This window comes from Triturus cristatus, chromosome 12 (genome assembly GCF_964204655.1).
Source record: "Triturus cristatus chromosome 12, aTriCri1.1, whole genome shotgun sequence".
NCBI lineage: Eukaryota > Metazoa > Chordata > Amphibia > Caudata > Salamandridae > Triturus > Triturus cristatus.
Genome location: NC_140595.1, coordinates 382,329,574 through 382,347,215, shown reverse-complemented (window position 1 = coordinate 382,347,215; position 17,642 = coordinate 382,329,574). Strand labels below are relative to the sequence as shown.

Genomic DNA, 17,642 nt, shown 5'->3' with positions numbered 1-17,642 from the left:
GTTTTGGCCGATCTTGTTACTGGGGGATGATATTTCCCGACCCCCGGTAACAAAAACGGCACCCCAGGGGCCAAAAACCGGCCCCCCTCCCTAGCGGCCTACCGGGGAAACGCCCGGTGCCCACTATGGCCAGTCTGGCCCTGCTGGTAATATTGTAGTGGTTCATTTACCGCTGCAAGACTATTGCCTAGAGTTTGGCCTCCTTTTTAGCCCATTATAGTTGGATGCTGAAAAAAATATGGATCAGCACAGTGAGCCTTTAGCATTACATAAAAGTACGCATTTGCTCTCAACCGAGGAGTGATCCGATTTTAAAAATCGAAGTTTTGTTATTCAATCAAATTACCTTTTTTCTTTTCACATTGAATAACAAGCTTGCCACACGTGTGTCTGTGCTTAATTATCCGCAGAGCAGATTGTGAGTTATTGTAATGGCTACATATTTCCTACCAGTATTTGGCAGGTTACAATTTATCCATGACTGCAGCTTATGCATAAAATATACATCATACCTTTCTTCTTTTCAACTTTTTTTGTCAATGCATTTTCTGTTTCTAGTGCTCAACAACGTGTGGTCCTGGAGTCCAACGGCGTGAACTGAAGTGTAGTGAGAAGGGAATTCATGGCAAACTCATTGCATTCCCTCATCGAAGATGCAGAAATGTAGAGAAACCGATGATAGAACTTGAGCAAGCCTGTAATGTCGGAGCCTGTCCAACTCAAACAGGATACAGCAGCCTGTCCAGATGGTATTCTTCACCATGGCAACAGGTGATATATCATATTTGCTATAACCACCAAGAGTGACTTTCTTAACCACATTCTAAAAGTATTGTTTGCCTGATATATTTAGAATGTTCTGGTAGATAGACCTCTCCTCTATTAACTGAGACAGTTCTGTTTACAAACATGCCCCCTTTTTGTGAAATATTTCAAAACTACTCACTGTCTTTCTTATTTCCCCATGAGTCAAAACAATATTTGGCTGTTAAACTTCCTGTCCCTCTAAGCTACATAAAATGGACAGAAGAGTAAAGCTGATCCCACACTCCTTTCTCAAAATGCATTTTGTTTTCCCCATCCATCTTCAATCCCTCCTAGAATGTTCTCTACGGTACCTGACGACAAACCTTTGCAAATGCCCTTGAAACCACTGGTGTTTACATCATTTCGTAGGATGGCTCAGAGAACAGTAGTAATGACATCAGTTTACATATGTTTCTTATATTGATGCTGTGTTTTTCTGTGGCGAACTCCACAGGGAGGCAACATCTCCTGGTTAATATATTCATTATTTATTATTTGCTACATTACAAACATTGCTGTATTTTTTAACTTGACTGTGCAGCGGCAGATGTTAAATCGATATCATGCTACAAATTGTCAGCATAGAACATTTGATAGCAATGTATTTTGTTTCTTCGAGTTTAATGTCATATCTCTTTCTTTGGTTTGAGCAGGAGGTATCTTTTGAGTAGATATAGTCCACTATTCTAAGCATCTAGCATTATAGGTTTTGGACAAATGATGTAATTAGCTACATTTTGTTTACGGGAAAGGTGCATGGGAAAATTGTTGTGATAATTATCTCAAGAACGTACAGACACGTCTGTAATTGATTTTCACACTGAAATGCACGCTGAAACATTGCATTTTCAGTATCTTGATTACGCGCCACTCACTGCATGTCATGTGTAGATCTGAGGTTGGTGAGTAAAGTATGAATGCTGTGCTTTCTTGTTGGCAGTGTACGGTGTCCTGTGGAGGGGGCATACAAACACGAACCGTCCAGTGTCTACGGCATGGAAGACCATCAGCTGGCTGTTTGCCTGCTCAGACGCCGAGTTCATCAAAAGCCTGCAACACTAACTTCTGCCCTGTGGTTCAAGTTAAAGGTACAGCATCAAACAACAACAGTTCTCATGTACCTACTCAGACTATTAATGCTAAACGTTTTACAGTAATAAAAAGTTCACTTATTGATGAATTTGGTAAACAGGGTGCATAACAGTTATTGGATTGCATCTGAGATAATCTCTTTTCCTAGCAATGTGGTACGCGGTCCAATGTCAGTGCTAATGTTTGCACGCGGTTACCATGCATTGGAAAACCACACTTTATATTACTTTTAGGATTTTAGGGTTATCTTTCATTTGGAACCAAATAGGAATGGAGCACTGTTAGGTGACACAACAATAATCTGCGAACTTTTAAATAGGAAGTTCAGGATAGCAACATTTCTCTATACAAACTTATCCAGAGTTACTTGTAGGAAGCAGCTGAAATGTCCGGACTATTTATTTAAGGAAAGGCAGTTATGATGTTATGATGCATTAAGTTATCATTTACATATGTAAACTTTAACAAACAAATACCCTGAACAAACGCTCATAAATGCATTCTGTAGCAGAATTCTACAACAAAGTATAATTTGACTCCATTGGATGTCATACATTCCTGAAGGTAGTTTTTATCTCCTTTTCAAAACGAAATCACAACAATTCAAACCATACACAATGTTGCAACAGGTTCCTCTACCAATGTGCAGCATATTATATGCCGTTGCTCAGAAACAGTAGCATAAAGACACAGAATAGGATTTTTACATTTTACTCTAACCTCAACTCATATCAAATATTGTTAGACCTGGCACCTTTGACATGTTTTCCCCCTGTCTTTTTTGCTTCTGACCTCCTGTTTTTTACTCGTTTTTGCCAGTTTTAGGACTCTGTACACTTTAACACTGATGATCTGTGCTAAAGTGCAGGTGTTCACTGTGTAAATTGTCTTTGTGATTGGTTTATCTATGATTAGCATATTTGATTTACTCGTAAATCCCTAGTAAAGTGTATGTGCCCAGGGCCTGTACATCAAATGCTACCAGTGAGCCTGCAGCACTGATTGTGCCACCCACATGAGTAGCCCTGCAACCATGTCTCAGACCTGCCACTGCAGTGTCTGGGTGTGCAGTTTTGTACTGCCATGTCAACCTGGCAACTGCACCCACTTACCAGGCCCGAACACTCCCTTTTACTACATGTAAGGGACCGCTAAGGTAGTCCCAAGGTAATACCATGTGCAGGGTACAGTGTATTTAAAAGGTAGGACATGTACTGGTGCATTTTACATATCCTGATAGTGAAATACTGAGGTCTCCCAGAAGTTATCATTGGAGCTGCCTTGCAAACTCTTACAAGTTCAAATTCAAATTGGGAAGAATTAGAGATTTGGAGTTTGGGGTCCCTAAACTCACATTTTAAAAATACATCTTTTAGTGAAGTTTGTTTTTAAATTGTGTGTTTGAAAAGGCTACATTTAGAAAGTGTGTATATTCTCGCTTCACCATTCTGTGTCTCTGCCTGTCTGTGGAATCTGAGTCTGAGGGAGTGTGACAGTTGGGCTGCTTGTGTATTCACACTAGACAGTCACGCAAAGGGATCTGAGGTGTGCCCTGCATATCCTGCTGGTTCAGGTTGATGGGTCCTCCTGTGCTAGAGTGATAGGAGGAGTAGTCACTGATACCTGAATAGGGCTGTGCCTCTCCTCACACAACACTTCCTCCACCCCCCTGTAGTGTGTCTGGAGCCAGGGCAGGGAAAGGCAGGATCTTGTGCACTACAAAGACTTTCCTTTGAAATTAGCCTACTTCAGAAGCTGAAGGTGTTATAAGTACTGTAGCAGTGACACCATAACTTGAGAACACTTCTGGACTGAGAGGACATTCTGTCAGTAAGAAGAGTTTGAAGATGAAGGGGGGATTGACACTCTGCTTGCTGCTTTGGTGTGCTGGCCTGCTGCTTACTGCTTCTGTCATGGGAGTAAAAGGACTGGACTTTGCTTTCTACATCCTGTTTTGCAAGGTTCTCCAAGGGCATGTGTGTGCTTGCCTCCTGTTAAGAAGTCTCAGGGCCATCAAAGACTTCACCTACCAGTTCCTGGGCTCTTCTGCTGATAGCCCTGACTTGCCAAGTGGTGCCAAATCCAGTTCCTGAGCCCTTGGATGTAGAATCTGCTAAATCTGAGAATACAATCCACGCATTGACTCTCAGCAAATGTTTTTCTGACACAGCAACGCCCTTTTGGTTGAAAAAACAATGCACTGCCACTGTGTGGCCAAAGAATTGACGCAGCGCTTGCCGTTCGGCTGAAAGGTCACCACAACCTGAGTCCCAAGCACTGTGTCACCAATGTCTGTGGCTCAACCTTTGACTCTGTCGCAGGCCCTGCTGTACGGCTGATAAATCTATGCATCACTTGCTTCGTGGCTGTGAAATCGACACAGCACCTGTTATGCCACATTGACACAGCGTGTCGGGATTTTTGACTCATCATCCCCAGGCGGCAAGTTCTTTATCCACATTGCCAAGCTGTAAGGTACTGTGGCCACATGTCCAGAGATTGACGCCTCTCCTCCCCTCACAATAGGGAACCAACTCATTACCTCCCCTGCGCAGCAGTAAGGAACTGACACATCAATTCCCTTGGGAGTAAGGAACCAATGCAGCACTTTGGTTTTCCGGTGCCTCACTTTCCCTGCACCTTTCATCTTTGATTTTGACACATCCCAGGTACTTTTCCTAAAAGTGACGCATCCATAGTTTCTTATGGACTGAACTATTTAGAACCTTTTAAAAGTGATATATTTACTTGTGTATGTTAGATTTTTGACGTTTTGGGCTTTTTTTATTCAGATAAACATTGTTTATTTTTCTAAATTGGTGTGGTGTCCTTTTGTAGTGTTTTCACTGTGATACTGTGTGTGTATTTACACATTCTTTACACATAGCATCTGAGATAAGCCTGACTGCTCATGCCAAGCTACCAAAGAGGGTAATCAGGGATTATCTTAGCTGTGTGACTTCCTTACCCTGACTAGAATAAGTGTCCCTACTTGGACATAGTTCAAACCACTGCCAACTAGAGACCCACATTTCTAACAAATATCATACTGTAGCAATGGCAGTACTTAAATAAGAGGGTTAAGAAGAGCTGAGTGAAAGAACTAATTGTCTTAAAATGAATAATTATTATGTCCTACCTGGATTAATTTAGAAGAAATAACCATTGAAATAGCAGCATGGAAAGCATTGAACAGGTAGATTATATGCATTAGGCATAAAAATGGAGCAGTTTCCAAAGAAAGTACCAATTCTCATTAAAAAAAAATACTCTCCTGAATCAGTGCAGTTTTACTTTGTTTTGGAACGCAGTGTCTGGGGAATGTTTCCAGGTGTATAACATGGAATGTCATTGGATATATTTCACAGGCTCTCATTTCCCCAGTTCATTCTTGTACTAAAGTGGAGTATTATGTGGTGTAGGGGTTAATCCTCATCATGTAATATTATCATGATACCCCAAAGTTGGTCCTTGGATTCACACTAATAAAACCTTAGCTCAGTTCTGGTAGAGTGGCATGAACTGTCAGGCTTTACTAGGGGGAACATGTGTTCAGCATTTCAGAGTACCAACATGGATGCTAAGTAACTGTCACGACTCAAGAGAAATCCAACACCAATTTTTAAAACACAAATGTATTTTTGTCTCAATTTAGACACCAAAATAAAGTGAACTGCATACATACTACTAGAGTTATAGTTTTGAGAAGTGATAGAAAATCAATGCAAAATAATACAGTAAATATTTAACATTGAGGTCAAAGGGAAAACCACTAGTGACAATCGGTCACTTGCAGGTCGAGTTGCCTTGTACCCTTGCCGGGTAAATGTGATGCAGGTTCCAAGACCAAGCCACAACAGTCAGTTCAATTTTACCTGGCCAGTGGAGCTCGGGTGCAGAGTTGTCCTGGCTGTCCCTGGTGCTGAACAGGAGCCGCGAGAGAGCTGCTTTTAATGCTGAGATGGTGCTGTGGATGAAAAAGATGCAAAAAGACAACAGCACAGTGGTTGCTGACATCGGTCGCAGGTGGGATGGAGTTCTCTCTTAATGTAGCATCGAGTGAAGGGGTCCGCTGCTGAACTGACAACCAACAGGCCTTGGCAGCAGTGAGTAGAGCAGAAAGTAACCTGACATTCGGTGGTCTAGGGAAACGCTGTAGCTGCCTGTACCTTTGTGGAAGGCAGGACTACAGCTCCCAAAATGCACTAGACCATCTGGATTTTGGCTTTCCTTTGGAGGGCCCGATGGCCAGCCATTCTTCCCATCTGGAGCATTGTTTTACCTGCAGTTTGCAGTGACTAGTGCCACTAGTTGGTGCTTCAGGAATCCACTGGGGTCCCTCTGTCTCAGCAAACCAAGAGATAGCCTAGAAGAAGTCTTGCTCAGGAAGTTCTAAGAGTGTTGCCACAGGTTCAGGGTATTCCTCTTTTGCTTTGAGCAAGTCTTGTTGCTGGTGCAGGTCTCTTCTTCTGTCCTCTTTGTAGGTAGCTCAGAATTGAGGTTTTGGCATCATGGAGGGTTCACTTGAATCCTAGATTAAATGGAGTTTTGGGGTGTGGGAGCTAGTAGCCAATGAGTAGCTAGTCCTGGCAGCATCCTGCCCCTAAGGTGACCACATCTAGGGGTGTGGGTCATCTTTCTGTCCTCTTTCATGCAGGAAGTTCAGAACTGAGGTTTTGATGTCATGGAGGGTTTACTTAAATCCTAGATTAAATGGAGTTATGGGGTGTGGGAGCTAGTAGCCAATGAGCAACTAGTCCTGGCAGCAACCTGCCCGTAAGGGGACCATATCCGGGGGTGTGGGTCATCTTTCCACCCAGAACCCTCTATTCTGCCACTTCTAAAGATGGCAGAAATCTAATTTTAGTGTACAGACTAGGTGTAGACCACCTTGCATAACTAATTTACTGCCTGCCTGGCTGAAAATGGGCCTGATGCAGGGGGAGGGCTGTTTTATTCACTGTTAGCCAGCCCTGATGCATAGTAGATGCATTGTAGTCTTTGAAGCTTGCAACCTTGATGTGCCACTTCACAAGCCTATTTGGGAGGAGGGAGGTGTGACCTCCTTCCTGCCTAAGGCTTTGGTCCTGATTCCTGGGAGTGATCACACTGACTGGCAGAAGGTCAGTATCATGTCGTGACGGCAGTAAATGTGAGGAGCGTGGGCTTTGCAGCCAGAGCGCAGGGAAGCTGGGGCAACCAGTTGAGCAACATCTAAGGTAGCCACCTGAGTACATGCCACATCGCCCAGGGCACAAGAATCATGTCAGGGGTGAGAAGACATGTTGTTTGATACCAAACATGACATATTTAGGCAGTACCATGATGGAGCTGCCAACCTTTGGTTTGTTCGGGTGCCAGCCCATGTTATTCCATGGACCATCTATCACTTATAGTGCTCTTTAATGGTAAAGTACTCTATAGGGATATATATAAGCATGCACGTACAAGTCCACACCTTTGATATATTGCCCCCTGCCCCCTGGGCTTTAGGAAAGCTTCCATAGGGATGCCTAGCATAAATCAAGATGGCACAAACAGTGCTGCAAGCCCTGTGGACCCCTTTACCATGTGTTGGGTACCAATGGTACCATATGCTAGGGACTTCTAAGGGGGTTAAGAGTCCTTTCCAATTAGGGTTAACAACTCACACATATCAGTTTTGGGGAAAAAGCACCGCCACTGGGCCTGGTTAGCTGGCTCCAGTGCATTGTCAGAGTCAAACACCAGCATCTAATTTTCCAAATGTGGGCAAAAAGTGGAGGGCATCTGCAGAAAGCCCTGTTTTTTTACAATTAATTTACATCGTATGGACTCAAGCAGTGGGGAAATAAGCCTCGAAGTGCAAAATGCACATTTCTTTTTATTTGTTTTTCCATGCAGAAAACATTTGTCCCTCCTCCCACCATAGGACCCCCGTTCCCTACACCTCTTCCAGGTTTGGAGGTGATCTATTCCCCTTCCCTTCTTTGAAGGAGAGTTACTACAGTTCTTTGATTGAACAGATCTCTAGCTAATTCTTTTGGTTGAAATAGTCAGATCAGAGCTTGTGAATTTCCACAAACAAACCATTTTGTTGGTGTTCAAAAACTTAAAAGACTATGCACGTCTTGTTCCAACCGCTTCCCTCTTAATTGTGAGATGTTACAGTCCATTTCTTGCAGTTGTAGTACAGAAATGCTCTGAAATAACCCACCTACTAGGATTCCTTTTATGAATTCCTGTCAGGTGTAAATGTAGACATTAATTAGATGTTAACATACATTTGTGGCTGAAAATACCTTTCTAAATTATCCCCAATGTGTTTTGTTTATGTAGATTAGTTAGGGTGTATGGAGCCAAGGGGCATTTATAGTTCTCACAATTTCAATGGTTTTCAAAGAATTTCAAAGGATTTGTAGCATTACATCAAATCTAAATATAGAATCTAAGGGCCTGATTACGAGCTAAGGCACTATTTATTGCACATGATCAAGTCGGCTGGAATTATGTGGCAGGAGAGGGCCAAATTATGCGGCAGTGTTGAGTAAAATATACATACATGAAAAGCAAACTATGTGGAATAATGTGACACACTTTGTAATAGTATCACTTCCTTATTTTAAATTTTTTTACCTTGGTAACACTGCATGGGCACTGGTTGCACCTCAATAGTACCATCTTAACATCCAAATATAGCAATAGAAAGGTGACCAGTACAGCTTTGCCAAGGGCCTTCCACTGTGCAGCAACATGCGTTGCTGAATGTTTAGCAAATTTTGAACCATTTGACCTAGAAACAATTTTTATTTGTGTTAGAATCTGCAGATCATGGGACAGATGATGGATTATGTGGCAAATGCTGCTAATCTATAATCATGCAAAAATTGCCGCTGTCACACAATCACATAATTCCAGTGGCCCTGCATATGACAAATAACAATACCACGGGGTACGTTATTTATTAGGTGTGATCAAAAGCATCTCTTACGAATTTATGGCAAATAACATGCAGATTTTTGTGTTTAACACACCAAAATGTGCATGATACGTTGAATACTGTAGGCCTCATTTATGAAAAGTGACGCATCGCTACGTGAAAACAACGATGCGTCACTTTTCATTGCCCCCTCCTTGCGACATGCTGGATGCGTCATATTTACAGAATGACGCATCATGTCGCAAGGAGGTACAGATACATCAGCAATTCTGACGTATCTGTAGGTGCCAAAATGACGCATTGCTGGAGTGTGTCACAAAAGAGACACAACTTCAGCAATGGGTCATTTCACATGGGCAAGTCCCATTTCAAATGTGCTTGCGTCAGTCTTATGCCTGTTGTGAGGCAGGCGTAAGATATTGATGCATTTGCTTCATAGAAGTGGCGCAGTGAAATCTCATAGATTTCACTGCATCACTTCTACGAGGCTTACTTGCGTCAGAACGCCCACCCTGCATACATTATACCTGGCGCAGGTATAATGGGGCGCAGGGGTTTACAAAGTGACACATCTACCTAGATGCGTCACTTTGTGAATATGACGCAACATGGTTTATTTTTTTATGTCGCTGGTGCATCACAAAAAGTGACGCACTGGCGGCGCAAAAGTGAAGCAAGGGCTCATAAATACACCCATGTATTTTTTCACCTGTTAAAATTAGGTAGGTTTCACCTGGATTCATTTTACAAAGGCTGAGTTATTTAGCTCAATTGATGTTTATCGGAGCGTTAAATACCTCCAAATTCGTCATTCGGACCCATGTGTAAACAGGAGTTTGCGCCTGGGTCAGAATATTACGAGGAACTCGTAATCAGGCCCTAAGTAGTTCGGGAAACAGCAAGACAGCCTGGCGTTGTGATACCAAAATAAATGCAAAACAGCTCACTCTTTTCTGGTAGCAGGATACTGCAAGCAAAAAAGGAAAATATTTTCAAAAGGCAGAACAACACAAATGTACTGCACTTGGCACCACGAATGGTTTCTGCCTATGGTCTGTTATGAACATAATCTCTTTAATTTCAGAAAGTTACATTTGACTTCTGGTTACCGAAAAAAGGGGAACCTGAAGAAATGGCTGGCCAGAGTTACCCGAGAAAATGTATTTTTATCTGTATATCAAAGAGCACATTTATTTAATATAGTACCAGGGCAAAGCAGAAAAGAAAGGAAAAATAACCAGTACATTAAATCCCGGATTAAGCAAAATGACACATTTCTGTGTACTCTGAGCTGAGGAGAAAGACCCAAGTACCTCTGAAACCTGCATCCAGAGGTTGGCAGCTGCTCCAGGAAGGCAGTAACCACCAATGAGAACTTTTATCATTGACAGCTGCAGTCTGTTATAAAAATAAAAGCATGAAACCACTAAACACAGATTCCACGCAGAGATTTGAGTGCTTTTTTAAACTGAGCATGGCAACTATACCACAGACACATTTCTCTAGCATTATGAGAGAATAAAGGTTCAAGGAGGAAACCAGCTTCTGTGTCGAAGTAAGGACTGATGTATTTAATGCTAAATTAGGAACCCTAGAAGCATAATAATTGGCAAAGTAAATGTTTTGAGAGGAGAGTGACATTTTCTGTCTGCAGTGCATGTCTTACCACTTTAATACCACTGCATCACAGAACCTTCATTGGAACATCAAAAGTACTTATATAAACATTGGAGGGAGGTTTTTTTAGAATCAGATTCAGCCAGAGCCTGTCAGTACAGCAAGTGGCTACCTGCAACTCCTACATGTTCATTGAGAAACTCCAAAACTAAGGTTGGATTAGTTACAAAGGGAAGATGTGTCTGAATTTTCAAATTTAAATCTAGTAAGTGTGACTTAAAATAGATTAGAAGAGAGAATTGTTTAGAGCAAACAAAGAGGATTAATACGTCATCAAAAATGATGTGGTCAGTATAGGGCATAGGAACCAGCTGCATACACTCATAGTGACTAAGAGGAAAAATAAGCCTTGCCAATATTAAAACAGATTTATAGACATTTAAAAACCTACAAACATAAGCTCATGTGGCATGAATCAATTGACCTTGGTTTATCCTCTGACTTCTGTTTGAAATAAATAAAGATAACTTTTTCCAAGTACTTGGAAACTGCCTGGAAAACCGTACTGTGCCTATTAATCAGTGGTGTAGATGGGTCCAGGAGGACCTGTAAACTTTTGCTACCTTTATACAAAAACAAGCAAAGTCAATTATGATGGATATTTAGTATTACATATTTTCTAATACGAAAACTGTGCATCTAGTTGTTTTACATATTCTCTTAGAAATGTTTTCCTCATGCTTTTTTGTCAGACCAAACAAGATGAGTGTCACAGACATTGGCAAGATGTGAGTTTGAACAGACATTGGCTGAAGTTCACAGACATTTCAGCAAAACAGAAGTGAAGAAGTGCCTTAGTGTACTGATGGTGTACTGACGGTGTACAAGCATGTGAATGTATGCATGTGCCTACATTTGTCTGTGTGTGCATATTTGTGTGCTGGGGCTATGCGGTATGATTTGAAGACAGGCCTATGAGTGCTTCTCCAGTCTGTCTAGGCTCTCTCATGAACTTTGTCATGCCTGAGGATGACAGTGAATCACCTGAACACAAGAGGTGCCTGAAAGATAGGAAACTGCACACAATATGATATGCCCCAATGCTAATATGATATAACCACCCAGCTTTGGTTCTTTGTATGCACCGGGGTGGCCTAAAATGTTAACTACATTGAAATTATCCCTAGAAATATTTATTTGGGATGAAAAATATTTGTTTCATGAGGAGAGGTTCAAATATCCATTTTGTCCACAATTGAAAAATCCATAATTATAGGTCCTTCAACAGACTATAAGTGTACATTAATTTAATTTAACAAAACTGTAGTACGTATAATAGGAAGTATGCAAAGACCCTACCACATATATGTGTATACTCAAGCCCATCCATAAGCCTAAAAATAACTTGAGCGCTAACACAAACTCTAGGATTAAACCTAAATGTAAGCATTATATTAATACTAACCTTTAACATAATCCTAAACCCACCCCTAATGCCAACAATAACTGAAATACTAAATTAGAACATAACCCTGAACAAGTTTCTGATGTTTAATAGGCTTTCGTCGTTTTGTTTCCTTTATAATTATCTTAATAATATTTGTTTCCTTTTCACATAATGTTGTGTGTCACATTTTAATGGTAATGCTAACTGAAAATAGAGAGGACAACAAGTTGGAGTTGATTGCAAGTAAGTGCTGAATTTCATTTTACAGTGAATTGAAAGATAGGAAAACAAGTGTAAAACCTTAGAAGTGAGTGAATGGAAAATTGCACAAATACTTCTTCGAAAAAATGTTGGTTTCTGAAAAATAGTAGCTATTTTAAATATATGTTGAAAATTGATCAGCATTAAAAATCTAAACGCACTTTGCTCTCTTTCTATTTCAGAAGATCCGTCCTGTGTGGATTTATTCAGCTGGTGTCATTTGGTCCCTCAACATGGTGTTTGCAACCACAAATTTTATGGCACGCAGTGCTGTAAATCATGCACAAAGAAAAACCTCTAGCAGTGTCACATTTTGCCCTTTAATTGATGTGATGTCGTCACATTCTGCTGGAGATAATGTCTGAAAGCAGAACAGTATGTCATGGAATACATACAAGTGAATGCAGAGCCAGCCCATAGTGATCAGTTCTGAAAGAAAGTTCTGAGGTGGTACTCCTTAGGCACTCTGACCAGCTGTGTTGGATGCTAGCTTTCACATTGGGACATTCTGATAAAGTATGAGTTGTGGAGCCTACATGCTGATGTTTCCAGTGGAAATACCGTCCTCAGGTTACCATGTGAGAGACAATTGGTTGTGCTGCCATTCTAGGTGCCTGGCGCAAAGGGACAGTGACTCGAGTCACAATGTGCTTGTAAACCTGTTTACTGATGATGCTCAAGGTTAGTAATGAGCACTGTAAAAGTAAAGTGAAAGTTACCATGTTCATATTAATGTATTATTTGCACTTTCAGAAGGTCAAAACCCAAACTATCAATCAGGTTTGTGCACTGCAAACAAATTTTGCAAATGGGTTCTAAAACACAATTACTAGGTTTGATGTAAAGAGATATAATGTTGGTGATAAAGGTCACTTTTTCCTTTAAATGTGTTCCTCCATTTTACATTGGCTCTCTTTCTGGTACCAACACAATCACTCACAATCACCTCATTCACTTGTCATGGGAAGGTTTCATGATCTTCAAATTAAAGTTGGGATAATGCATCTTGTGATCATGCAGTGTCTGAAATAAAGCCTTATGGCTCACTGCTGAGGGCAATGCCAGCTGGTAAAGACCCTGAACCCGAGTTATAGGCCCGCAAAGCAGGCAAAGGCCTATAACAAGGGAGAGGGCCTTTAACAACCGGTGCAGCCCAAGGCAGAAGGGCTATATGGTTATTAGAACATTACACCCACTGAGGGTAGAATGTTGTGAATTAAAAAGGGAGAAACAGAAAGACAAATATTGGAATGTTGAAGCAGAAGGTTTATACCAGTCATTATAAGCCTGGAGCTCTCCGTTGTCTTCGATAGAGAGACAAACATTTCAATGTTCTAATAATAAAAACACAATGCTCATTAGTTATGCCCCATGTTGGAAAGATGGTTGTATATATATCTTGATAGCATTGAAGTGGAGTCCAAGATTCATCTCCTTATCTAGTACAAAATATGTTCCCCACCATTCTCTGATTTCATTTTTTGTTTATGTGGTATTTTTGGGCTCCTAACGAACACATGGGGTAAACAATGTTCTTTAACTTGCAATACTTAAAATTCACACTCACTAACATACATGCGCAAAACAATTCAGCTTCCACCTAGATATCGCAGGTTCTGACATTTTGTGTAAACTTCAAACCAAACCTATTTGCTGAATCTTATGAAAGGTAATTTTCTAACTTTGTGCATTTCAACCAAATAGTTTCTGACTAATTTTACAATGTCAAAAAAATGCTGACCATGCATAGGTTTTTGGTGGGGAAAGACTTTGCTTCTACCAGTGTTATTGTCTACATGCATTGAACAGCCTACAGGTTTTATGCTAGAATAGATGATATGTCTGTTGTTATCAAACTGCTACAGACACTGTAATTGTTAATGTGCTTTGAAAAAAACACATACCAACTGCTTTTCCGATTCCAGGTTCAATATTAAATGTCTATAGTTTCTTAGCACTTTTCAAAAGGGCACAATTGAGAAATACACAGCTGTTCTTGTCAACTGCTTAATCCAGTTGCTGGAGTATTATCGGAGGATTGAAATTTGAACCTTGCTTTTTCTTCCCATTGTGATGAATTTAAATGTTTTCCATGACAAGGTCTACATTCTGAGAGAGGGACATGGTTTGATCAGGCAAACTCTGATCAGCTGGTTTTCACCTAGGATTTCATCACCCAGTGAAGGCTGAACATTTTACCTCTAAGATATATCTAAGGGTTCTTTTTTTTGTCGTCAACTTTTGATTGGAATCAAAGGAATAGGAATGTTCATACCCAGACACTTCATGACTACGATTCGTCATTCACTCACAATGGTGCTAACTAGTAAAGAACAGTACTAACCTGCCAAGAACTGAATGTCTGCAGACTTGTGTCAAAGTACATTGGACAAGGAGACAGCACTTTCTTCAGAGGTTTACAGCTCCACATCTGCCCAGACACTGCTCTGTTGTCGGTATCCATATTCACACAGAGGATTCAAGAGACTGCCTCTTTATTAGAGCTGTATGTCATTCTTTAGAGACAATATTTCAAATGACTTTTATATTTGAAAAAAAACAACTCCCCAAGGGGTTAAATACGTTACCAAGAAAATGGTGCTTATTGTACTTGCTGCTGGAAAAGCAAGTTTCCAATTTTGTGCTTTGTCGTTTTTATGAAGAACTTATTTTTTCTTCGTTTAAAATATTAAAAAAAAATCATAATCATCTGTATATTATGCGTTCTTGGAAATTGTTAGCAATACTTGGTAAACTAAAAAGCAGTTTAAAACTTCAACTTGCCACATTTCTCAACATAATGTTGTCAATTAATTTGTGAGTCTATGTTCCACCATTTATTGATCTACACACAGTACATCCCTTTTGGATATCTCACACTCTGCCATTTCTCTTCAGCAGGAAGAATAAGGGGTACAATGATTACATTTATTTGTGGGTGCTTGCATGGCACAATGTGAGGCAAAAAGTAGTGCAGATATACTCTGTATTACAAAGGACCACACGCACAGTACAAATGTGTGTTGTGCTGAGTACCTGTGCCAATCTTAGTAAATATACTCCCTAGCTATTTGACTGGAAGATTAGTTGTAAACACTACTGACAGCAACAGATGAAAACATCAGAAACACATAATTCACTTGCAATACATTTCGGTTGCTTTTGGTTTTGGTAGAGTTAATCTAATCCTTCCATGTAGTGGTGGTGAGTGCAGATGAAGACAGCACTTCTCTCTCTGATTGTTAATACAGTGCCTGTGAAGAGGATCAGGTCCTCATATTCGATTATTCTAATGAATTAGGGGCCCATAGCAGCTAGGAACACAGTTTTTGAGTTTAGGAAATTTTACAGATCCCTGCAAACAGTGAAGATCGTGTTGGTAAAAGTGCTTCGGCAGAAGCAGCATAAGTCCTTTTGGCAGCACTTACATGCCAGGAGGCCAAAATGACATGGCGGCTGGGCATCATTATTTTTTACTTTGCAGAAACAACATGAGAAGGGCTATATCTATCTAAAACTGTGCTTTAAATGGGCCGTTACTGTCCAGTACTGACTACCAGCACTTTTTAAAATTTTGAGAGAGAGAATACCTGCACTTCCCAAGGGTGACATGCCACTTTTTAATTGGAGAGTACCATGACTTCTCAGAAGAAAGCAGGTACTCTGTTACAGGGTACCTGCACTTCTATTCCACTTCAAGCCCTACACTTGGGCGAGTGTATTGTGTCTTTTTCTAACTGGTTAATGTTGCACAAGTTTAAGGTGTTCGTCAAAACGTGAATCCAACGTCATTGCATTATACAAAGTATTAGCTGATATAAAGTTTCACTAGCGTAAATAATAAAACAGCTGCAATTGATGTTTTATCTTTTAAAAAATCAGCCCACGTATTCAGCAAATGTGTACTTCGTCCTACATGAAGGCACATGTTTTCTTTTCCGAGGCATGTTATAACAGTTTGCAGAATACTTAAAAAGATCCGTGGCAATCCACGTTGACTGTGTGCATTGCATAACCACACTGTCTACTGAAGGCTTTTGAATGAAAACGTTCAAAATAATGCTGAAAAGGATGAAAACCGTCAAACGTATTTGCCAAAACCGAGGCAGGGCAGGCCCTACTGCAATTTTCTGGGGAGTGGCTTTCAAAGACATATTTTTCCAATTCTACCCGAGCACAATATTGCAGCTTTTGAGAGTATAATTTTAATCTACCATTACTCTTCTGAGCACTAATGCTAGGCGATGGTCAGTGAAAATTAGCAGTTTCGATTGTAAAGGTTTAAATAAATAAGAACGCGTATTCCTTTATATTTTAAGAACTGCTGACTGGAAACATCCGCGTGGAGCTGCTTTTTCTGCCTAGTCATAAATTGTCTTGGAAATGAGGCCTCATTCTAGCCTTTTCTAGGAAAAGTGCAATGTTCTATTTTGAAAATCGTTTCATTGTATTTGATGTATAAATATATTTATTAAGTCATAGCTTTTCCTTGTACTTTATTACTTCCCATGTGGCAAATGATAGTAAAGATAAATGCGGACTATGTTGTAAAAGAGCAAAATATATGTGTAATATTTAATTATTTTATAAGTTTTTCAATAAAAAGTTTCTCTATCCTTTCACAGTTTTCGTGCAGTTTTTCACTCAAGTGGCAACCCTGTTGATATAGTGAAGTCAAAACCATGTGATGTGGCTGCATGTTAAACAACCATTGGCAAAGCCAGTAGGGCGCACCTATGCAAGATCTATTGAATTTGTCAAGTTTTTTTAGCCATGTTGTACAGCAGTGTCACTGCTTTGGAGCATTTCTGAAAATAAAAAAATAGGGGTATACCTGTACCATAGCTCTTGTTTTTTGTGTACTTTCAGCCAAACAGGACTCCAAAGGCAGCAATGCACACAGATCAACAGTTTGACATAACCTTGTTCAAAATGAGGCACTGGGTGACGTGCATAATGGAGCACAGAATGATGTGCATCGTTAACTGTATGTGCGAAGCGAGCAGCAAAGGGTGCATGTAGCATGCTGTGCATAGTTGTGTGTCTAACCTGGAGCACAAACTGCATTTGCTTTATACCAAGCAGCCCTGCAGCCTAAAGACCACTTGCACACTGTAGAGATTTGTCATACAACACAAAATGTGCATATAAACTAGCCCAACAGAGTGCATATTATATACATTTGATGGGGCTTCGAGGGGCATCATCAGTCCATTTACCGTGATATTTGCCTGTGAGTCACCAGTTGTAAGGCTCACCCACAGTAAAAAGGTAAAAGACCAGGTGATCAAAAAGGAAACAATCTAGGTGAATTTGATGGACCAAACCCATCGCCTTACAGTATCTACACTTCTGCTGTACGAGAAACCCAAAGAAAAGAAGGAACATACTAATCAGTTGACTGTATTCACCTTCTGTTTTCCTCATGGCTTGGTGTGTAGGAAGAATGGTAGTTGGGTGGCAGTGAGACCCATCTCAGTCCTTGAGGTAGGCCCCCGC

The 17,642-nt window shown here is 40.5% G+C and overlaps 1 protein-coding gene across 1 annotated transcript in view; it reads left to right on the top strand.

Moving 5' to 3' along the window:
- The window catches only part of ADAMTS18 (ADAM metallopeptidase with thrombospondin type 1 motif 18), a 336,350-nt gene extending 319,650 nt beyond the window's left edge, over window positions 1-16,700 (top strand). The window contains exons 21-23 of the mRNA XM_085637512.1: window positions 559-771; window positions 1,748-1,895; window positions 12,326-16,700. Coding sequence (XP_085493638.1) covers window positions 559-771; window positions 1,748-1,895; window positions 12,326-12,444 — 480 coding nt within the window. The 3' untranslated portion in view covers window positions 12,445-16,700. The remainder of the gene's footprint in view (window positions 1-558; window positions 772-1,747; window positions 1,896-12,325) is intronic.
- Window positions 16,701-17,642: the final 942 nt, after the last annotated feature.